This window comes from Ovis aries, chromosome 13, assembly GCF_016772045.2.
Source record: "Ovis aries strain OAR_USU_Benz2616 breed Rambouillet chromosome 13, ARS-UI_Ramb_v3.0, whole genome shotgun sequence".
NCBI classification, from domain to species: domain Eukaryota; kingdom Metazoa; phylum Chordata; class Mammalia; order Artiodactyla; family Bovidae; genus Ovis; species Ovis aries.
This window is the reverse complement of record NC_056066.1, coordinates 5,232,291-5,256,512: the sequence shown is the minus strand read 5'-3', so window position 1 is coordinate 5,256,512 and position 24,222 is coordinate 5,232,291. Positions and strand designations below refer to the sequence as shown.

Sequence of the window (24,222 nt, the reverse complement as noted above, 5' to 3'; positions counted from 1 at the left end):
TGACAACTTCCTGAAAGTGTGTGCAAACTGGTTTATGTACAAGCGTACAGAAGAGGAAAATGCGTGGGTTTCATGTGTGGCCTCTTATATTTTGTTTCGCATAGCACTATTATGATGCTTCCTGTTTGCCAGGTACTGTCACAAGCTCTTTAGAAATATTAATTTATTTAATCATCAACAACTTTGTGAGGAAGCACTTATTACTGCCCTCTTACGAGAACTGAGGGTCAGAGAAGTTAAGTAACTTGCCTGAAACCACATGCAATTAGAGCTTCAAATCCAGGTAGTCTTCCTGCAGCCTAAGTTATGAACCAGCACCCTAAGTGGATTTTCTTGTTTTTCTTCTTCCTAAAAAGTCCTGAGTGTTCACTGGAAGGACTGATGTTGAAGCTGAAACTCCAATACTTTGGCCACCTGATGTGAAGAGCTGACTCATTGGAAAAGACCCTGATACTGGGAAAAATTGAAGACAGGAGGAGAAGGGGACGACAGAGGATGAGATGGTTGGATGGCATCACCGACTCGATGGAAATGAGTGTGAGTAAATTACAGGAGTTGGTGATGGACAGAGAGGCCTGGCGTGCTGCAGTCCATGGGGTTGCAAAGAGTTAAAGATGACTGAGCGACTGAACTGAACTGAAAAGAATCTTAGAATCAAGGATAGGTACCTATAAACCATCTACAGAGGATGGTAGAATAAAAGCTGTTTTCTTTCCCTCTCCATAAATGTAAATATACGACAAGAGGCTTCACTCCAGTCTCACAACCCTGCTTCTGCCTGGATGGTGCAGCCACTGGACCCTGGCCAGAGTCTCTCCTCTGTTCCTCTGGAATCCTCATCCTCCTCTCCATTTCCCAGCCCTCTCTGAGCTTTGCGTGCGTTACTCATAGGTCCACCCTCTCCTCCTGCCTCTAGTCTGATCTAGGCTGGCCTTCCTTGCGTTCAGAAAAATGGTTTTAAAACATGAAACTGCTGCCTTATCTATCTCAAATATCTTCAATGTCATTGCTTTATTCTGCAGATAAAAGCCAATAATTCAGCTGAACGTGTAAGTGCTCCCCGTGCCTGCCCCGTTCATTACCCTGTTCCACAGCTGGCACACAGGAGGCAGTCTTGTTCTCCCACAAGTACCCTTTACGTGAGCTGTACTAAGCGGTTTCCGATACTATCCCTCTGCTCTCTCTTCTGGAATTCCTTTCATCCCTATCTGTGAGTCTGTGTGTGAGTGTGTGCTAAGTCACTTCAGTTGTATCCCACTCAGTGACCCTATGGATGGTAGCCCACCAGACTCTTCTGTCCATGGAATTCTCCAGGCAAGAATATTGGGTTGCCATTTCCTCCTCCAGGGGATCTTCCCAACCCAGGATCAAACCCACATCTCTTCTGTCTCTTGCATGAAGAGAGTTCTTTACCTGTTCTTTATCCGGTGGGTTCTTTACCATCAGCGCTACATGGAAAGCCCCAATCCTTATTTCTTCCCTTCTGTGTCACGAGTCTACGCTAGATGATTCTAACACATCCTTCCAAGTCCAGCTCAGCATTGCTTTTCTTCCACCAGAGGCTGATCTAGATGCTCCTTCTCATTGGTAACCAAGGCATTTTTCTACTGCGTCTTAGAACTACTGGTGTATTCCTGCACAGACTCCTCCCTGGTCATCATTCTCCTGGGAGCTACTCAAAGTGTGATCTGCAGACAAGGCTGTCAGTCAGTGTCGTGTGCAGGCTCCCTGAGAGGCCATTTCTGAGGCTCCACCCAAGAGCCACCAAATCAGCACTTCTGTGGGTGGGGGCCAGCCATGCACAAGGCTTGGCGCTAACAGGAGGGCAGCACCACACAAGAAGCCACTGAAAGCACTTGTCTCCTAGCACCTTACTGCCTAGGATGAAGCCAAGGATCCATAAACAGTCAATGAATGAATGAATGTTGAGTTAATCCCCCAAATGATCCATTAAACCTATCTTTCCTGGGAAGCTACAATACTAAAATTCCTTAGTCCACTAATGCCTCCAAATGAGGCAGTAGTATGAGTAGTATGAGTTTTGAACTGGATAAGGCTCAGGTGTTCTGAGTGTTTATTTCAGCACTATTGGACAAGGTGCAGAAAAAAATTTAAGTTTGGAGCTGGTTAAGGCAAGCACAAAAGTGAAAATTCTCTAAGATGTAAAGAAGAGTATTTTTATGGATTCTACTATATAGCAGAAGGTGGCACTCTCCATTTCAAGCTTTGAAAGATTATTTGAAGCTTCCTTAAATAGTTATTATCTTCCTTTTGATTACTTTTTGAACATAATAGTTTAGGAAGGAAAATGCAAATTGTACAGACACAGTGAAGACTGCTACATATCAAAATATTATTTTTGTACTTTTCTAGTTTCTCACAAAAGAGTCTTTATGCTGGTCATGAAGATTTACAGTAGCACTTTTTGATAAAATGAACAAGGCCTTCAATGAGGTAACACCTCAAATCAGTCAGAATGGCCAACATGCTGGAGAAGGTGTGAAGAAAAGGGAACCCTGATACACTGCTGGGGGAGGGGGGTTGGAATGCAAATTGGTACAGCCACTGCGGAAAACAGTATGGAATTTTCCATAAAAGACTGAAAATAGAGTTGCCATATGATTTAACAATCTCACCCCTGAGCAAGTATCTGGACAAAACTGCAATACTAAAAGATAAAAAAAGATAATTCAAAAATATACTATATTCATAGCAGCAGTATTTACAACAGCAAAGACAAGGAATCAACCTAACTGTCCACCAACAGAGGAGTGGATAAAGATGAGGTGCATACACAATGAACTACTACTCAGCCATAAAAAAGAATGACGTAATGCCCCCTGAAGCAACACAGATGGACCTGGAGACTGTCATACTAAGTCAAGTCTGAAAGAGAACACCACGTGATAAAGCTTACGTGTGGAATCTAAAATACAACATAAATGAACTTATCTCTGAAACAGAAATAGACTCACAGATAGAGCACAGTCTTGTGGTTGCCAAGGGGAAGGGGCTGGGGGGTAGGATGGATTGGGAGCTTATCAGATGCAAACTGCTATATAGAATGAATAAACAACAAGGTCCTGCTGCACAGCACAGGGAATTGTATTCCCCAACACTATAATAAGCCATAATGAAAAAAGAATGTGTATGTATGTGTTCAGCAGAGTCGCTCAGTGGTGTCTGACTCTTTGTGACCCCATGGACTGCAGCACGCCAGGCCTCCCTGTCCAACACCAACTCCAGGAGTTTAATCAAACTCATGTCCATTGAGTTGGTAATGCCATCCAACCATCTCATCCTCTGTCATCCCCTTCTCCTCCTGCCCTCAACCTTTCCCAACATCAGGGTCTTTTCAAATGAGTCAGCTCTTTTCATCAGGTGGCCAAAGTATTGGGAGTTTCAGCTTCAGCATCAGTCCTTCCAATGAATATTCAGGACTGATCTCCTTTAGGATGGACTGGTTGGATCTTCTTTCTGTCCAAGGGACTCTCAAGAGTTTTCTCCAACACCACAGCTCAAAAGCATCAATTCTTCAGTGCTCAGCTTTCTTTATAGTCCAACTGTCACATCCATACACGGCGACTGGAAAAACCATCGCTTTGACTAGACAGACCTTTGTTGGCAAAGTGATGTCTTTGCTTTTTAATATGCTGTCTAGGTTGGTCGTAACTTTTCTTCCAAGGAGTAAGCATCTTTTAATTTCATGGCTGCAGTCACCATCTGCAGTGATTTTGGAGCCCAAAAAATAAAGTCTGACACTGCTTCCATAGTTTCCCCATTTATTTGCCATGAAGTGATGGGACCAGATGCCATGATCTTAGTCTTCTGAATGTTGAGCTTTAAGGCAACTTTTCACTCTCTTCTTTCACTTTCATCAAGAGGCTTTTTAGTTCTTCTTCACTTTCTGCCATTAAGTGTGGTGTCATCTGCATATCTGAGGTTATTGATATTTCTCCCAGCAATCTTGATTCCAGCTTGTGCTTCATCCAGTCCAGCATTTCTCATGATGTACTCTGCATAGAAGTTAAATAAGCAGGGTGACAATATATAGCCTTGAAGTACCCCTTTCCCAATTTGGAAACAGTCTGTTGTTCCAAGTCCAGTTCTAACTGTTGCTTCCTGACCTGCATACAGATTTCTCAGGAGGCAGGTCAGGTGGTTTGGTATTCCCATTTCTTTAATAACTTCCCACTTTGTTGTGAATCACACAGTCAAAGGCTTGGCATAGTCAATAATGCAGAAGTAGATGTTTTTCTGGAACTCTCTTGCTTTATTGATGATTCAATGGATGTTGGCAATTTGACCTCTGGTTCCTCTGCCTTTGCTAAATCCAGCTTGAACATCTGCAAATTCATGGTTCACATACTGTTGAAGCCTGGCTTGGAGAATTTTGAGCAATACTTTGCTAGCACGTGAGATGAGTGCAATCATGCAGTAGTATGAGAATTCTTTGGCATTTGTATATTTACACACACACACACACACACAATGTGTGTGTGACTGTAGCTGTACAGCAGAAACTAACAACACTGTAGATCAAGTATACGTCAATAAGTTAAAGAATACAAAATTAAATTAATAAGCCCACTAGTATGATTTATTTAAAAAATTTTTCAGGTATAGTGTAATTGTTCTAAAATAAACTGATGTAAAAGAGATGGTCTATTAAATATAAACTGTTCATCAAAGTCATAAAAACAAAAAACACACTTCTATTTTGAAAGAATTTCTGTACTGCTGCTGCATGAAGTGAAAAAATCATCCCTGCCATCTAAAGCACAGCCCCTCCTCTTACCACTCAGCTTGGTTACTACTGGAGTTAGTGGGAACAAACCAACAATTCAGGGGTAGCATTTTAACAGGAAACGTTAACTATGTCCTATACACAAAGTACGGATTTGATACAGCTAATCGTGGGTTTTCTGTTTAACTATCTCTCTTGATGTTTGGCTTTTCAGATGGCCAAGTATAAAACAGTAGCATCTGCTGCTACAACTGCTGTCCAATGGATATTTTAAGTAAACAGGCAAATAGAAAACTACCATTATAAGGACATTTTAAGATCTGCATAAATAGGAATGGTACCTTCCCCACCACCCCCACTCAAAAAGGCTGAGAAGAAACAACAGAAGGGGTGCCCACGTTAGGCAAACGCACCCAGACTCCTCGGTGACTCATCTACAGATGCTAGAGTCATATACTGCGTGGTGTGTGTGTGACCAAGTCAACCACTGTCTTCCTCACAAATAGTTACACTTAGCAAACTGTATCTTGGCTGAGCAACTTTTCTCACCAGCCCTTCGGGTAGTTATAGAAATAAACAAAGAGATTCTATTGTTGAAATTTCCCCCTGGTTTGTTTTGTTAGATGATCTTAAAAAAATGGAGGATAACGTGAAGTTTTGAGCAAAGCAAGCAGCTAGCCAATAAATGTAAATGGCTCAGAAAATATGCTGAAACGTATTGATTAGAAATTTAAAAGTACAGTAATCTTCTACTACAGCACCTCAAAGGCAAACACAGTCCTCTCTAATACAAGATACTGCAGGCGCCACTTGCTTGTTTTGGCCTCTTTCAAAGTGAGTTTCATGCTGCTTACTTCCTCAGGAATAATTTTTCTCCTTCCTGTTTTGTTTTGTTTTTTCTCCTCAACGTTAAGTCCATGGCTTTTGTAGGGAAGTCAGAGTCATTAGGAAGAAAGTGTAATTTCAGTGAAGTGTGGATCCTGAATGCCAACAGTAAAGAAGGATCATTTCCAATTGCCTTGGGATATTGAAAACAAACACATGTGGGTTAAGCTTAAAGAGCACCAGAGAGGAGATGACGGCTAAGATTTTGCTGGATTAAAGATCTTTGCAATTCAGGCTGTAATTAAGCTGATAAGAATGGGTATTTCCAGTTCTCTCATTCTATGGAATAATTCCAAAATTCCTTTGAGCAGGTTATGTTATAGAAACTGAACCAAGTACAAGCAAATACACAGGGCTTTACAATAAACTCTAGTACAAAAGTAACAAAGTTATACTGAAAAAAGTTATAGTGAAAAAAATGCATGTATATAATTATGTGTGTATATAAATGTACTTGATATAAGGAAATATAATGGAAAACCAGTTGAGGACATAAAATTTTATTCATCACTATCATGTCACATTGATCTTTCTTCCTAGATGTAAGGTATTCTAACAGCAGGGATAAGCAGTACTGGCCACACTAAAGCTAGATGTGATTTGCCATCAACAGCAGTGAGCTCAGGGAGCTCTACAGGCATGTGAGCAACGAAGCCATCAGAATGCCAGCCAACTACAAAACTCCGCAACTGGAACATAAACGCATCCACTCACTCTCTCCCACTGACTTAACACTCAGGTTTTCAACAATGCAACTGATTAACATATTCATTATTCTATTATTCTTTACCGGATTTTTAGTTCTTTAGGGATCAATGATATGTGAGTAACTTAGCAAACAAATGCTCCTGCAAAAACCATCTCTGTAAAAGGTTAAGTGGCACCAAAATGCCAGAATGGGTTTTTTTTTGACCACTTTAAGGAACCTTCAAAAATCTTAAGGAAGACAAACATATGAACCGGTTTTATTTTATTTGCATTTAACATGATTATACACATTCATGTGTCTAACAAGATCTGCACTGTTACATTAAAAATACAGTACAATAACATTCAACATGAGGTACTTCATATTTATATATTTTTCCTTCATAAATAATGCTGTAAGCTCCTGAATTCAAGCACTCTAATGCACAACTGGCTAGTGTCTTGAATTAGCAAGCTTATTTAGACACCTTAAAAAAAAGACAGTTCAGTGCAATAATTATGTAGAAATTAGACCATTTACTTAAATACTATATTAAGATATGCTTAAAGATTGTTACATTAGAACTGCTAGCCTAGTTCCCCTTATCCCCAGGATATAAACGACAACAAAGACTGCCAGATACGTGGGGAAAAGCATCTACAGGGCAGTGTTTAATAAAATTGTGTTTATGCATTCCAGTTGCTTGCCTTGTCAGAACAATGATTTCTAGTTTTGAAAGCTACAAAATTTTAGATTATCAAAGAAAACAAAGCAAGCACAGTAGCCTTAATTCCATGTCACTGAAAATGCAGAAGGGAGAATAGGATTTAAAAGATAACATTTTTTTATTTTAAATACAATCTTCAAATTTATAAAACAGCTCTTGGCACCAGCCAATCAGATGACGGATTTCTTTTTCTTCTAGTGACAGCGATTATCATAAAATTAAGTTCTTCCATATCCAGTACAAAGGATCTCATGGGGCTCTCACCCAGCAGTTTCCCAGCCTCTGGAGGGCAGCTACTAATAGGAGCACTGGTCATGGGTGTTACTGAATGAACAAGGTTATCACACTCCTCCCCGAACAACAATCTAGTATAATGAAATTAGTGCTAAAAAGTTTCTTCTCCTCTGGCTTATAAATAAGTGCCTTCCAATCAGGTAAATCTATAGTCTACCAAATGTAAGGTAGCTATGAGTTACTGAAATGTTTAACCATAATTTATAAACAAAACCCTCTGTAGAAATATTTTTTAAAATTGAAAACCTACCTCCGTTTCATAGACAGTTTGCCACTACTACTATCTGTTATCCTGCTAATAAGAAATAACTGTTAGATAATTTTGGAAGCTTGTCCTGGGAGCGCTCATCTGTTAATCACTGGTAACAGCTTCTGACCCTCCATGCTAACAGACATAGATAAGGGCAAAGACGACTAAAACATTTCTGTAATCCAGTGTTTTTCCCCATCGGGGAAGCCGGCCGAAGCAGCAGCCCACGTCTACGGGGGAGAAGCAGCCCGGAAGCACAGGCAGTCCCCGTCTGCGGGCTGGGTGGGCCCGGCAGGGGGACCCTTCTGTCCCAGCCCTGCTGGCCGGGCAGCAGGAGACAGTTCCTGAGCCGGTGCACACGCACGTGCACGGGCACCCACGCACATACCCACCCCGGGACTAGCCCCCGCTCCAGAGCCAGCTTCGGGCTCACAGAACAGGAGAAGGAGGTGGCCAGGGACCACACTCTGGGTGGCGGGGAAGCCATCTCAGGATCACACTGCGCAGAAAAGTTGCCCAGAAACACACGGATACTTCAACTGGGAGCGACCACAGTGTACACCACTAGGGTCCCGGGCACTAAGCCAGCACAAGCCTTTGCTGAAGGAGAATGTTTTGATGAGCTTTTCCCTCCTTTGTTTACACTATCCATGGGGGGGAAAAAAAGAGAGGAAACTGGATGTGATGCTGAGGCAGTGAACATTGAGGTCTCATCAAGTTTATCACTCCAGACCACTTTTTAAAACCCTGCAGGCACATACTGGCTCGCTCAGATGGTCACAGGCCAGATTCTAGCAGTCCAGGAATGGGACAGAATCATAATTAACGAACAAGAGAGAGTGTGGTCAAAGCAGATTAAGTAAAATATACTTCAGATTAAAAAAAACACAAATGCATAAAGTATCTTATTACATTAACATGTGGCGCTACAAAACTACTGTTATTCCACTCATCTGAAGAAATCGTTTGGTCCTCTTTTCACGGGAATGGGGGAATAGGAATTCTATACAGTACAACTTTTGAAAACCAGCAAGTGGCAGGGATCAAAAGCTAAGCACGGAGAAAAGAGCTTGACTTTTTCAAACTCTGGATTATAATGTGCCATCAATTAAACTATTTGTCATGTGGGACTTTTTCAGGCTTCCTTTTAAGACTATTTTAGTTTCAATTAACAGACTTGCAATTTTTCTCCAGTTGACAATAAAGTTTTGCAATTTAGTTACTTCTAAAAGAAGCCTCTGTACTGGAACTGCCTGTCTTCTAAACTAAAGGAACATAAATCTGCTTGTAGCAAAAGTTGTGATCTAAAACTTCCAATTTCTTACTTGCTTTACCTTCCGTTGACAGCTGCAGTTTAAAAATTTAACAAACTTATGAATTTAGGATTTAAGAAAACGCAATGTCCAAAAGCAAATGCCCAAAATATTTAAAAGGAAATAAGAAGGTAAAGATGACTACTGTCTACTTTCTAAATTATTACTTATTATCAAGCAAAATGTCTTTCAAAATTGTACACTGAGGTTTATCTGTTTGGGGAGAGGGAGGGTTTCCGTTTAAAAATAATTGCTACTGTTACTTTAGAGTATTTCTTTCTCTTTGTCAAAATAAAGCCCAAAAGGAAATCTGAGGTGATCCAAAAATCTTCTTAAACTGGGAGGTCAGTGGGGCAGTTGGAAAAGAATGCAAAATCTCCCCGGGTGGATATATGCAACTCTAAGAACCACAAGCCTTGCTAAGAATTTGGCTTTCCGGCATACAGTTAAAAGCTGAGTGCTGCATTTTTGCCTGTACATAGCGAAAAAGGTTGAAAGAAATCAGAACCGGCGCACAGCTCCGTTCCTTAAGAACAGCCCGCGCCGATGGCTGGCTGCGGCCGAGCTGAGCGTGAAGCGGAGAGCCGGCGCGCTCAGGCGTAGAAGATGAGCTCGGGGATCTGGCCGCCCTGCACGCCCGTGCCGTTGGTGCTGTCCGACGAGCACTGGAACTGCACGGTGACCTTGCCGCACTGCACCTCCGTCATGCCCTCCTGCCCGAAGTAGCTGAGCTCATTGCCGTCCAGGATGACGCTGGCCGTGTAGAAGGTGTCCGGCTCGATCTGCACCGGGTACTCGAACCACACGGGGAACGTGCTGCTTGAGCCGTCCGAGAAGTACTTGCTGAGGTTCTGCCCCAGGACCACGCCCTGCCGCTTGAGCTCGATCTTGGCGCTGTACTCAGCCGAGCCGCAGCTGGAGCCGTACAGCCCGAAGCCTGCGATGAAGACCCTCTTGTCCACGGCGAACTGGATGCTGTCGCAGCGGCCCCGGTAGCGCCACTGGTTGCTCCGGTAGGCGCAGGACTGGAAGCGGTGGCAGCGCTGTGGCACCAGCCCCTTGCGGGCCTTGCTCACGAACTGCAGCTCGGGCTTCTTGGCCGCCGTGTACCAGAGGAAGATGTCGTTGGTCTCGTTCAGAGTCAAGACGCCGGACTGCGCAGCACCGTTGGCGAAATCGTCCAGGGCCATGGTCGGGATGCGGATCAAGTAGAGCGCCTTGCCCAGCACCTTGCGCTTGTTCTCGATGCTCAGAGCCAGATCCTGCCGCTGGCATTCCACCTCAGCCCAGTTGAGAGCGGCCTCGAAGACCACGATTTCTTTGGCATTCAGAGTTTCCCTGCGGAGGATGCTTTCCAGGGTCTGGAAGTCGATGTCGCAGAACCCCTCGGACTTGAGCGCCAGCTCGGCCTGGGCATCGATCACCTCCCAGCAGCGCTGGGTGAGGTCCGGCTCCTCGAACAAGCAGCTCTGGGACAGGAGCACACAGGCGTTCTTGGCGCTCAGGCTGGTCTCCAGGAAATTGACGCAGGCCCTGGCGAGGTGAGGGACGATGTACTTTTTGGCAGCATAAAGAGTGGCCAAGACTGTGTCAGCAGCCAAGTCAATTTCATCACAATAGATGTATCTGCAAGAAAGAGTCCAGCGTGTAAATGGAATTTTCACCAAATGAGCGTGTCCAGCAAGAAAAGATGCAGCTACTTTCAAATTAGTTCCAAGAAAATCATCTTAAGTGACAGTTATTACAAAAATGATTAGACATTATAACAACATCTGAAATACATTCATAAATCATGAACACTTCAATTTAGTAGAAAGTGTGTATAATTAAAGACATTAACTTCATGTAATCACTCTAGCCTCTATTTTAAAGCTATGTTCCCTGTCCTCTCAAAGAGGGAAAAAGAAAATTGAGGATTCGAGAACTGTTTGAGAAAGGACTGAGATCAAAGACAGTTAATATTAGGGAAAAAATAGCAAAATTATATATATATACACTGAATTATAATTAGAAATAATCCCCATGTTTTAGGAAAAATATATGTATACAGTTTTACTTAAAAATGTTTCTGTGCATTCAGATGGAAACAAATACATTTAATACTATAATGTTAGCAATGACTGCATCTTGATGCTTTTAATTAAGAATGACTTGGATTTTCCTGAAGCACAAAATAAAATCTGATCTTAAAAAGATATTTTTCAAGTAGTCCCAAGTTCTATGGATTTTTAAGTATGGGCTTCGATGCTTGATGCTATCTCACAGTTAACTTTATGTAGAATCCAATGCAGGCTTTGTATCTGCCTTTTTTTTTTAACTCTAAATTCTTTCTTCTCCACACATTCCTTCTACCTTCAGAATTAAAGAATATATTATTTCTATATATATTTAATTAAAAGACAAATAAAGCCTCAATATGCACTATTTGTGTGCTTCTCTGAAGTGTCTGTATTTCAGGAAACACTTCTTACTGTTTTGGGAGACAGTGGCAATCTCCCAGGATGGTATGTCAAGGCAGAAATCATCTGCTTCTTTCATATTCTATTGTTGACCAAGAGAGGTCAGTGAGAACTGCGCACAGGTGAAAAATACATATTAATAAACATAATTTTTAAAAAATTTCTAGCTAAGGTGCTTAGCAACTTGCTATTAAGTTTTCCTTAGTGAAACAAGAAATTAGAGGGCTTCTGGAAGAAAATACAAAAAAATATAAGGATGGCAATGAGAAAAAGGACCGCAATCACAAATGGAAGCTGCATTTTTGCTCCGAGGAAGCCCTTCCTTGTCTCTGAGAGACTAAGACAGCAACTGGCAAGATGGCAAGACTGCTGGACAAAATACCCACAGCAGTGATGCTCTGACCGGAGCATGGGGACCGTAGGAGGACTCTGCAGCATGGTCAGCACTTTGCAGCTCTCACCCTGGAACGGGCAAGTGAACAGTTTTCTCTTCCTTCCTGACAATGCCCTTTTCAGTAGTACTGGTGCTTCACCCACAAGGCAGGGCTGAAGCCAGCCTGGCCTCCGCTCCCCCAGGTGATCATGCAGTGCTGATCCAGCATGGCACGGCAGTAAATGGCACCTGCTATGCTTCTGATTCTCGCCGCTTTACATGGACTGCACGTATAATTTTAAAAGCTGTGTCAAGACATATTCTAGGCAACACATTTATAAGAAAAGATGCTTGTCAAATGATGAATCAAACGGCTTTGGTGAAATGGAACTTTGTGACTAGTACTCGGGCTTTCTAATTATGTACATATTTCTGCAGCAACAGAACACTCTACTTGACTACAGTGACGCCAAAACACCAAACTGGTGTCAGCATTCTCCTCTGCAACAGAAACAATGTCAAATATACAAAGCTAACCTCACCGGGGGCGGGGGGGGGGGGGGGGGAACAGCACACAAAAATTCCTAAAGGTAAGACAGGTTTCTGCAAGTAGATCTCTAAGAGATTACAAAAGTCATAAAGTCTCTGTTGGTTGAAAGTGGTGGATTAGTTTATGTTGTGGTACTTTACACGCTCCTTTGCCTCTAATTTCCCAACCTCTCCCACTGTGAAAGTTCTAAAGAGTAGCAGATGGATTTCAAAACTAGACTATAAATAAAGAATTACAACACTTTAAAGTTCAGGAATTAACTATAATACTTATTTTTCAGTAGGCAGAAAACAATATATATTAACATTTTAACTGTTTGTGGGATTACTGTCCAACTTGATCCAATGAATAATTTTTTTTCAACAAACACTGTAATGCATTTCAATGACTCAACATCCCCACAGCAGCACATACCCTTGAACTCTGATACACTTTGGTCTGCTAGAATAAGGCTCAACAAAAATCACCTAAATATCACTTAGAATAATCACTGGACTCTAATCACACACTGTAGACTATAACACTCTCCAGCATCAACCCATGTCAGAGAAGAAGATTCTATTTATCTGTTTAACCTGTACTGGATTCTGAAAAAGACTCATGAGATAGAAAGCTATTTTTTAAATAAATGTACATCTTATAACTGTATTTCTGAATGACCAATTAAAGTTTTTCCAAAGAAATCCATATAAAACTATAGAAAATTAATCAGATCTTTCAAAAATTTCTCCTTTACTACAAAACGCAAATGCTTCTTACCCTTGAGAAATGGTCCGTGACTTTATGTGAGAGCATGTGTATGTACATGTGCATCAAGATCAGATAATTAACTTTATATTTGTTGATAGGAAACAGTAACTCCTAGAAAACTTTAAAACCTCCTAACTGGTAGAGTTTAAATAATGCATACAATTTCTGGAATTGTGACACCAAAATATAATTTATGTGTTTTTAAAGACTTCACACAGAGAGAACATACTCTATTAGATAATCCTTAACCAGAAAGTTATTTTTAATTATAAGCCATTAAAGATGAAATCACTGTGTGCCTCTTGCCCCCAAATCCCATGCCAAGGTGTGATTAGAAACGCCTGCTTCATTCCACATGCTTTCCATGGAACGATGCACAGAAGTTTTCTTTGAAAACATTTATTAGGTAAAGCAGCACCCTCTTTCTTCATCGGCCTCTCTTTTGTATTACCTGGAAGTTACACTTAACTGTGAAGCCAGCAGAGCACAAACATAGCACAAACAAACTCTTTCCAAACATACGTGTGACGCTTACTTCAGCATGGCGAGAAAAGCAGCAGGGTCGACATCTGGTATACGGATCTCATCTTTGTCCTCGGCAAGTTCTCCGTAAAACATTGCATGGAACACAGAGCTCCCAACAGCTAAAACGTACTGTGGAGAAGGGGAAATCTTATTTCATGCACCAAATTGAAAACATTTTCAGCAAATCATTCCAGAAAAACAGCTCTAAAGTGATCAGCTTTAGCGAACACAGAGTACCTAACACCTGCTCTACTGACAAAGCCAAGGTCCAGAGGATCTGGCTGTGAAAGCAAAAGACAGAAGTTCATGCAAACCAGTCTCTGTGCTGCTAGTTATCCAGGCTTTCACAGGTTAATACACAAAGTCCCTCATTATAAAGTAAATGAAAGCACGTCTAACTGATTTCTAGAAGGGTCAGCATATGACTTTCAAAACCTATCACAACAGCTTCCCATGACTGGGGAGTGAAGAGGGCATGTTTTTGTGGGGGATATAAAGCAGGGTACAAGGAAACAAAGAAAAAAAATTAAGCATGGCCAGGGCCCTCTGGAGAGGCTGTGCCTGCTCTGTGATGGGGGGAAACCAAGCACTGCCTGCAAGCTGCCCAGCCCGTCCCGGGCTCAGGGAGAGGGTCCCTCTGTGGAGAGCTCAGGGCGAAACCGGTAATGCAGCTGTTGCTTACTTTGTGTCCTGGCAACCGCTGAGTCCCGCCTGGTGGCCCAACCACAAAATGTACATCTGCCATCAGATCATTATTGAACATCACCGCATTTCTATAAACAGAGGCAATTCATTAATTCACAGCATTGTAACACCCCCTCCCCAACATAAAAACCCAGGAAAGAGTCGCAAGATAAACAACCGTTGAGTAACTTCGGGGTAAAACTACAAATAAAGGTTCTAACTATACAACTGCATTTGTAATCACTGCAAACACATGGAAGTAACTAAAGTTTATTTTTTTTTTAAGTTATCCAAACTTTTTTTTAGACTTAAGGACAAAATAAGAGGTTTCTGTCTCCTATAACCCAAAGAAACAACCCTGTCACTTAAATGTTACAGCTTACAAAAACATTTTTATCTAAGAGGAAAACAGCTGTACTGCTCTGGAAAAGATACAAGGCAGTTTTCCATTACCAATAAAACTGCTGGGAAAAGAGGAAACACAGATTTATGTTAAAATACATTACAGGTTGTGCAAAAGCAGAGACTTCAACACAGGAAAACTTTTCAAGTAAATATGCTGGCCGGGCACTTACCTCTCCCTAATGGTGGGATAGAGCCCCTGCCAGTTCGGGGCAGGAATAAGGTTGTTGTTACTGAGATTCTGCTGGTGGTACTGCTGGACAGTGGTGCTGCTGGAGCTGGCTGGTTTTTTGCGGGGGAATATATCAGCAGCCATCTTCTTCTTCTTCTTAGTCTTCAAGGTAATTATTTCATAACAAACTGGAGGCAACTTGCTGCTGCTGTTGCTGCTGCTACTGCTGCTGCTGCTGGGATTTGTTTTCTTCGAGCTTTTCTTGGACCTGTTCTTTACCGTCTCTGGAAGCATCAAGAAGAAGGTGAGACATTTCATGTTCCTTTCCTTGTCATCTACCATGAGTACAGTAGGTCTCTCTTTAGAGCCAGATATCCCAAGTCGGTGCGAGCATCAGGGAAAAGAGGCTAGCACGAGCTGAGATGAAAACAGAAACCAACAAGCTGATATTTTGCTTCTTTTCTCAGGCAGGCAAGGTGACCTTTTTACTATGTTGAATGAGACACTGGTTTTAAGTTTTATCCAGTACTGGGTCTGTTAAATACATCCCCATCGTGATTCCTGTTTCTCTTATTTGCTCATAAAAATAACCCAGTTTCCTAGATCACCTGAAAATGCTACACTGAGAGGAGACGACAGGCAGAGAGAGCCGTAGTGCTTGTTTTCTGAATTAGGTTATCAAGATGTGCTGGAGCTGCGTGAGTCTGTTCAGCCGGCTGAAGTTGTGTGGTGAATGGACCGGAGGAGAGTAGGTATTACAGCCCTGCAGATGGAGTCAGACAGCCAGTGCTCAGAGCCAATAGCTGAAGTCACCAACCATGATTGGACCAAGCCAAACAGTGACACCTATTGTAGCGTGCATAGTTCTGACGTTAAAGGAACAGCAGTTGCATTCTCTTGGCTACTATGTGTACATTTAAATAAGATAAACACCTATGAAACATATTTGAAAACAGGAAGAGTTTATGTCCACAGATTTCTCTTCAGCAGACGTGCATTTTTATTTCCCCAGTTAAACAGGCAGGATCAATTAACAAAGCTTAGGGACTGATATCTACTCTCTGTTTCTAGTAAAATCCTTCTCCTGGCAGCATTTAGTTTCTAGTACTTCAAACAAAGCCCTCCATTTTACCAGCTAAAAGGGATTACACATAGAGAAGTCATATTAAACTCATTTATTAATGCTTAACATAATAAAAGAATGAAATTTTTCTTTTTCCATTTTTAGTCTCTTTTAATGCAAGTTAGAGTCTAGTGCAAAACAGGAGATGAGGTCATGTGTTCATTTTACCTCCCAGGGTTTTCTAGCTCTTATAATGAACTTTGATAGGAGTCCCAGATCACAAAATACTGTTAATTAGACTGAAATGATACCAGCAGGTTTAGCTGCACTGAAAAATAAAACTCATTCTGGATGTAAAAATAAGATTCAAATGAGACCAATCTGGTAATCAGCATTTAAAGGTTACAACTCACTAAAAATATGTGAAATGGGGCCCTGTTCAGAACTTCGAAAAATCCAAACTAAATGGTATGGTTACATTTAGCTTCATCACAATTTTAAAGAATATAAGCCACAAATTCTAACACACATTCATTAACAAGGCTATCCAAAATGATGTGTGTTCTGATGCTGTGTAGTTGAGATGCAAACAGGTTCCCTCTGCTTTGGATCAGAATAACACCAACTCCTGTGTGGTTTTCCGGAGAAGGCGATGGCACCCCACTCCAGTACTCTTGCCTGGAAAATCCCATGGACGGAGGAGCCTGGTAGGCTGCAGTCCATGGGGTCATGAAGAGTCGTACACGACTGAGCGACTTCCCTTTCACTTTTCACTTTCATACATTGGAGAAGGAAATGGCAACCTACTCCAGTGTTCTTGCCTGGAGAATCCCAGGGACGGGGGAGCCTGGTGGGCTACCGTCTATGGGGTCACACAGAGTCGGACACGACTGAAGCGACTTAGCAGCGGCAGCAGCTGTGTGGTTTTCACAGACGTGAATCCTCCAACAGTTTCTCGCTTTGCTGAGTAAGGACAGGCCCCACACACGCATAGGTACCTCCAGGGGGCCTGATGAGACAAGCTCTGCACTCTCGCTGCTCCCAAGGGCCGCCCCATCTGCCGCCCCTTCAGAACCACAGCCCGGGGCTGCACCAATGCCATCTGAACAGCCAGTGCCTGACAGCGAGGGTCCGTGAACGGGCCCTTCGGTCACTGTTCCAACCAACCATCTACAAACAGCACACTGGAAACCAGACTTTAACTCCCTGGGACTCTGGGTCACTGAAGTCAGTCGAGGAGGGCCCTGTTCACTGTCATCACTGTATTCCCAGACCTGTTTACAAAGCCTCTGCAGGACAGACTGTGAGCAGAGCACCACGGTCTTCAGCACAGGTTCTTCATCCCTGGTTCGTACAGACCCTGACGCGCTGCTCTTGTGCTACGTGTACCGCCTTCTCAGTCACAGGGTGAACAGACACGTGAACACGTGCGTGCGCACACACACACTTCCAACTGCCTGCAAACACACTTCACCACAAAGTGCGTGTGTGAGCAAGAACGACAGAGAGGGAGAGAGGGAGTGAAACACATGGAGAAGGGCACGGAGGAGGAGGAGCGCATTCCACCAGAGACTTCTCAGAACACAACTAGACCAGAGGGTCTCCGCAGGCTCCAGCACCACTGAGCTTCCTGACCACCACCGTCCCAGGAAAGGCTCCACGCCAGGCAGCGCCTTTTGACTGGGGATAATTCCCTGCGTATTTCTAACAAATCTAGTAGCTGGCTTTTTAGGTCAGAAGTAATCAATTAGAATGGAAGGGAAACGAAGGCTTTTGAGACAGACTTACCAGCAGCTGGAAGGACAAAACAGAAAAAGTATAACAGGCAGACACAAGCATGTAGTTTTGTGGGTTTTATTCATTTTTGCATATAGTTCAACAGCCTTCACCTGTGCCTAGAAAAAGCACTGCTCTTATGTGGCTAGAATAAAAGAGAAAGAGCACGTGATAATTTAAGAAAGAAAATTATATAATATTTTAGAAAATGCTCTTTATTTAGAAAATTAAGTTTTGCGGAGAAGCTTGGAAATGTGTGTTAAATTGGAATCACCTAAAACAGTGCTGCAAAGAGAAGTCTTGCCTTCCTCTCGGATGTGGGGACTGAGGAGCATGGCTGTTTTAAAGACGTGTCTTTCACTACAAAAACTAATCCAGTTTTTAAAAAATAAGAAAGACATTTTAATTTCTGTAGCCAATTTGGAAAGCCATGAAAACGCTAATACAACCCTGACAAGAGCTTACTGAGAGTTCCCTCTCACCGCGGCAATGAGGCAGTCAATACACGGCCTTGCTCCTGCACACGTGGTCCAGGGCGCAGCAGCAGCATCTCCTGGGGGGACGGGGTGGGGTGGGGGGGGTGTGCTAGAAACCACGGTCCTGGCCTGCTTCTGCATCAGAATCTGCGTTTTCAACAAAATCCTCCAAGTCATTTCTGTGACATTCAAGTCTGAGAAAACCTCATACAGATGATTAAGGGAATGTTGTAAGGTCTTCTCAAGGATCAGTATCAACATCCGGGGCCATATATCATATTCAGTTTTCAAACGAACAGACAGATAATTCAAAATAACTTCATTTTGAACCTTCATGTCTTGTTCTGAAATTCTGATTAGCCCCTAAGAGTCAGATTCTATGAGTCAGATGCGCATACTGAGAGGGCCAATGGGGAGGCCACCAAATACTTTTCAATACTCAGGAAAAGAAGCTCAAGCCCAAATTATTTTAAAGGGTGATGAAAGAGACAATTACTGGGAAAAATGAAGGATTAAAAAAATGCCAAGTGTGGAACAGATGAATAACTTAATTTTTAAAAATAATCCACCTCACAGCTACATTTCCAAAAATTAGCACTGTGGTGCAGCACAATTAGCAATCCAATAGTCTGGTTCAGTCCTGGTTTTACAAATTAGAGCTCTGTGTGTGTTTACGTGTGCATGTGTGCTGGCAGGGAGAGTGTCTGAACAAATCATTTAGCCTTTAAAGCGCCTACACAGTGAAGAGGTTCATCCAGAATTGATGAGTGTTTCTCAAACTTTATCCTCAATCCACAGTAAGAAATCTATTTTTGTCTTCAGACCTAGTACTGACATAAACACACAGATCTCTACACAAAGAAAACACAGGTTACAAAACTAAACGCCTGCTTGGCATGTTGTGAAACACTATGGTATTTTCTGTTTCATTCTTTTCTTTTAGATATTGGTTTTGATACAGTCACTTGACTTAAAGACGACAGCTGAAGCAACACTGGTCTAGGTTATTTCTAAGGACTTCTAAGACTTAACATCCAGGGTTTTTCCTACCGAGAATTTGGATTAAGAACCACCAGATAAGGAAAAGACAAGGCTGCATCAACCTAATGGAGCCCATGAAGCCCCTCAAACTGCACACAAAATTGGGAGTTTGCATTTATTGTTTTTGAAAAGAGAAGCCGTATCTGTCTTTTAGAATAATTTATGATGCAGAATACCATAAAATGTTATGGAAATCTCAGATTAATTTGAATAGTCAAAATATTCATCATATCACTTTTATTTTCTGCTTTTATTTCTGTAGTTTATTTATTAAACACAAATAATGGCTTCTTTCCTTCCCTTGAAATTAACTTCAAATAGTTAAAACCCCCTCTATTGAATCTGTAACCCAGAAACACCACCCACTGGGTTGAAGAATAAAGAATACCAGCCTGGTATCTACCATCAAATTTCACCTCTAAAATGTCTTTCTGTCTAGCATATTACTTGTTCCTACATGTCCTGAATTTTCAAAGCTGTTATGAGACATGGTTAATTTGCCCTAATAAAGTAAATAGATAGGTCAAGTCAAGAAGCCCATCAATTTTTATGAAAGTATTCTCAAAATACAACATGCTGATCATCCAGTGTAGCAGGTGTTGGGCATGCAAGGGAGACCAAGATTAGAAGCCAGGCTTAAAAGGTTAGCTAACAGCAGTGGATTTCAGGTAATTTTATAACTGCTGGAAAGTTCAATCACTTTTATCTCTTTCCATCCAATTCTCAGTAATAATAAAACTATGAACAGGATTTAAACTCACTTAGTTCATCTTCCTGACCACTGGAAGGTTTGCCAGACACCCTACCTTCATATCCCTTGGACTGCAAGGAGTCCCTTGGAAAACAAGGAGCTCAAACCAGTCAATCTTAAAGGAAATCAGTTCTGAATATTCACTGGGAGGACTGATGCTGAAGCTGAAACTTTAAAACTCTGGTCACCTGACGCAAAGAACTGACTCACTGGAAAAGATCCTGATGCTGGCAAAGACTGAAGGCAGGAGGAGAAGGGGACGACAGAGGATGAGATGGCTGGATGGCATCACTGACTCGATGGCCATGAGTCTGAGCAAGCTCCGGGAACTGGTGATGGACAGGGAGGCCTGGCGCACTGCTTCCACGGGGTGCGCAAACAGTCGGACGCAACTGAGCGACTGAACTGAACTACCTTTATATAGGAGAATCTAGTTTATTCAGTTTGGGGACTGGAGTAAGGTTTGGAACTAAAAAGATGAGAGCAATGATTTAATGCAACTCTGTCCCAAAGATAAGGTAACCAGGGGGTCCAGAAGATTAAGGGATTTGAGAAAAGGCCAGAGTTAGGTTGTGGGCAACGTCTGGACTAGGGTGCAGATTCCCTGAGTGCTTTTTCAACTGCGTCTATTCTACTCACTCTAATTTTCGCCCACAGTAATCACCCCACATCCTTATGTAATGCTTTATCTTTGTGTTTCCAATCTACTTTAAAAGAAAACTACAGGTCCAAATTTACAGCTTTGAAAACCATGAATATACACATACTCTCTGCCCTGCAGGAAGAAACTGCTGGACAAATGTGAAGCCCCTTTCTGGAAAGAAATGGAGGGGACCTTAACAGGAAGGAACCCAGGAGCACAGCAGTCATGGGGAAGCAGTAACAGAACAGGCTCTCCAACAAAATGAAAATTAGAAAACCAGCTATTCACGGTTAGCACCCACAAATCCTATGTCAACAACTAACAGCACTGGCAACTCTTGTTCAACTTGCTCTAAGCCTGCACTCCTGCCTGGACTTGTATTTGGTTTACTGCAAGACCTAAACAGCTACAGCAGGGAAGGTGACTGAAGTTTAAAGAAGGCAGGCTGGACACTTCCAGGACCTAACAGAGAAGAGCAATGTAATCTGATACATTACGATGGAACAGTGTTTTGGTTTTGCTTATTTTTCTCTTCAACACTGAGCAAAAGTTATGCCTGTGATTTTCCCCTCCTGTGATTTTGGAGGGGAAAAAATACATATATAAGTGATAAAATGTTGACAGTTCCTAAAGATAGCAGCAGCTGCTGGGAAACAAGACTATATGTATGCTAAATTTGGAAATAAATATTGAGTCAAGCATTGGCAACACAGTATAGTTAAGCACCAATAATACATGACCTTAGGGTTAGTTACTCAGAATCTGTGAGCCTCATTCTCCTAGTCTGTCAAATGGGGTGATTCCACTCAGCTCACTCCTTTCAGGATGAAAGGCAAGATTATAGGTCTGTGAAAGCATTTTGATAAAAGCTGAGAACACTCTGCAAAGGTAAATTTCCACTATTAGCAACAATGGTACCCAAAGCAGGGAACATCAGTGATACAATCTTCCAAAACACAAACACCCAAAGATTCATCTGGCTGCCTGCCCTCCTCATCTCCCTGCTTTACAGCATGGACATTCATCCATCAGCAGGCTCGTTCGGCCCCACCGAGCTGGCCCCGGGCTGCTGCGCCTCTCCTTCCGAAGCTGCAGGTGAGGCTCAATCAGGATGTCTGTGGTGCACTGTGATCAGGCCCCACCCAAGGCTCGACTGTGCCCCTGGAGGACACACTCCAGGCTGAGTGCCCTGGACTTCAAGACTACCTATTGTCAGATGCCCAGCTGTGCCCTCCTCCTGAGAGAGCCCAAAGCAGCAGGCAGTCCAGAGCCACTCAGCAATGTCCACAGCAGCAACTCAGTTTGGCCTCTCAACAACGACCCGCTGTGAATTCTAGCACCAAGTACAATGAAGCTAAGACAAACCCTTGGGCAAGGCGTGCCTCCGTGTGGCTGGAGGAGGACGCTCACGGGCTGCTTCACTGCATTTCCTTCGGGTCGTTTCCTCCTCACCAAGTCCCATCCAACCTTAAACTGTACGTTACATTTGGGTAAACTGTCCAGAGGCAGAATGTGACAGTTCTGTGAAGGCAAGAACAATGATTCTTTTAAAATTTCATTTAACAGTTAACACGACATTTGATGATTATAGCTGTGTCTGGGTGTACTTTGTTTGGACTATTAACTCATCTAAATGCCAAATCATTCTCTATCATATGTTAAATGAGGTGATCCTGAAAAAGACCGTATAAAATATATCATACAAGATACTCTAATGATAGATATTTAAAAGACTACTGCTATGATCTCTTTTGTCAAGTTTAAGATACTTTAGTACACCAGGTAATCAATTGCTAATTTACATGTACTCTGTGTGATCGCATATTAAGTTTCCTCGTGTGTAAAATTGCTGACTACATAATCTCTTATCTAGATTTCTAGAATTAAAGAATCTGTATAATGTTCGGCAGAAATAATTATTTATATTTTAATATTATGATTATGATCAAGGCCACCTAAAACTTTATGTATTATATAGACATGTATTGCAATTTACTGATTGTAAGATTCCTTTTTCTCTCACCGCCCCCCCCAACATTTTAACATCTCTGAAATTGGGTTGAATCTTATAATCGATGGCATTTTATAACTTTAAGCTCCTCCATGTTCTTGTTGGTACATAAAGGCATACCTTACAACTGATGGCTCCTTACAGTCAGTGAAATAAAGTAAAAGAGACATAATTCAAAAGGAAAAAGAAAAAAAAGGGCTCTCTTCTTTAGGTTGGCTAATTATTCTGCTAACCAGGTAACATGACGGCTCAGAATTCTGGCTGAACTACATCAGAATAATCGAGCTTTCATCAAGTAGTTACTTGATCAAGTATTAATATATAATCGAAATTCTCAACTGACACTACTACTGTTGACAACCGACGACACGGTAAAGCTTATTTTGGATAAACTAAAGCCAGGCCTCAGGAGGTCTCTTCTGAGAAGGCCCAAGGCGGGGGCTGCTCAGACCCCAAAGGGGACATTAATCCCATCGAAGACACCAAAAGGGAAGGCCCTGCCCACCACGGCTGCAGCTTTCTCCAGGTTTGCTGTTGGGTTTAGTTGACAGAGGATGAAAATAATGTTTTAGTCAAAAGAAAAAAAGTTTTTCCTAAGTATTTTTTTTTACTTTAGCTAGTGTGTATATATATATGTATATATATTCTGATATTTGGAAGACAATAACCAAAAATATCTCCATAATTAGATCATTAAAATTCAAAGGCCTCTTCACTTATGCACTTAACTAAAGAATGTGTGGCTTTATCAGATGAAGTCACCCTTTCCCGGAGGGCACATGAACGGGAAGAAGAAATCCCAACAGCCTTCAAACCAGGTGTTCCGTATCAGTTCTGATGGTTAACAGGGTGAGTGCCTGCATGCTCAGTCGTGTCCGACTCTTTGTGACCCTACGGATTGTAGCCCGCCAGGGTCCTCTGGCCATGGGATCTCCCAGGCAAGAATACTGGCGTGAGTTGACATTTCCTTCTCCAGAGGGTCTTCCCAAGCCAGGGATCACCCCTGAATCTCCTCCTGCGTTGGCAGGCAGGTTCGTTATTACTGGCGCCGCCTGGGAAGGCCTCTTAACAGGGCAGGTGTCGCAAACCAACTTCCCCAACCTCCACAAGGGAGTGAAAATGCTCTGCAAGATGAAATAAGATTCCCAAATACCAGTCACGTCACCGTGTGTGTTTGCCCTAAGTTACTCAATGACACTTAGAAATAAGCACTGCTCTGGTGGCTCACAAGGCAAAGCATCTGCGTACAATGCGGGAGACCAGGGTTCAATCCCTGGGTGGGGAAGATCTCCTGGAGAAGGCAATGGCACCCCACTCCAGTATTCTTGCCTGGAGCATCCCACGGACAGAGGAGCCTGGTGGGCCACAGTCCATGGGGTCGCACAGAGACACGACAGAGCGGCTTCACTTCACTTCTCTCCGCCAGAGCGTCCCTGGTGACTCAGCAGTAAAGAATCCGCCTGCCGATGCAGGAGATGTGGGTTCAATCCTTGGGTCAGGAAGATGCCCTGGAGAAGGAAAGAGCGGACCGGTATTCCCGCCTGGGGAATCCCGTGGCCAGAGGAGCCTGCCGAGCTACAGTTCACGGGGTGGTGAAAGAGCTGGACATGACTTAGCAACTAAACACCAGCAGCAACAACAG

General features: G+C 42.6%; 1 protein-coding gene across 4 annotated transcripts in view; it reads right to left on the bottom strand.

Moving 5' to 3' along the window:
* Positions 1-6,585: 6,585 nt before the first annotated feature.
* Positions 6,586-24,222, bottom strand: part of BTBD3 (BTB domain containing 3) — a 33,286-nt gene continuing 15,649 nt past the window's right edge. For 2 of the 4 annotated variants that reach the window (XM_027976475.3, XM_060396847.1), the window contains exons 2-5: positions 14,821-15,103; positions 14,244-14,334; positions 13,572-13,690; positions 6,586-10,530 (exon numbers count right to left, since the gene is read on the bottom strand). In XM_027976475.3, coding sequence (XP_027832276.1) covers positions 9,498-10,530; positions 13,572-13,690; positions 14,244-14,334; positions 14,821-14,963 — 1,386 coding nt within the window. In that variant the 5' untranslated portion in view covers positions 14,964-15,103 and the 3' untranslated portion in view covers positions 6,586-9,497. Of the gene's footprint in view, positions 10,531-13,571; positions 13,691-14,243; positions 14,335-14,820; positions 15,753-24,222 lie in introns of all 4 variants that reach the window. The other 2 variants (XM_060396846.1, XM_004014158.5) reach the window with 2 other exon arrangements.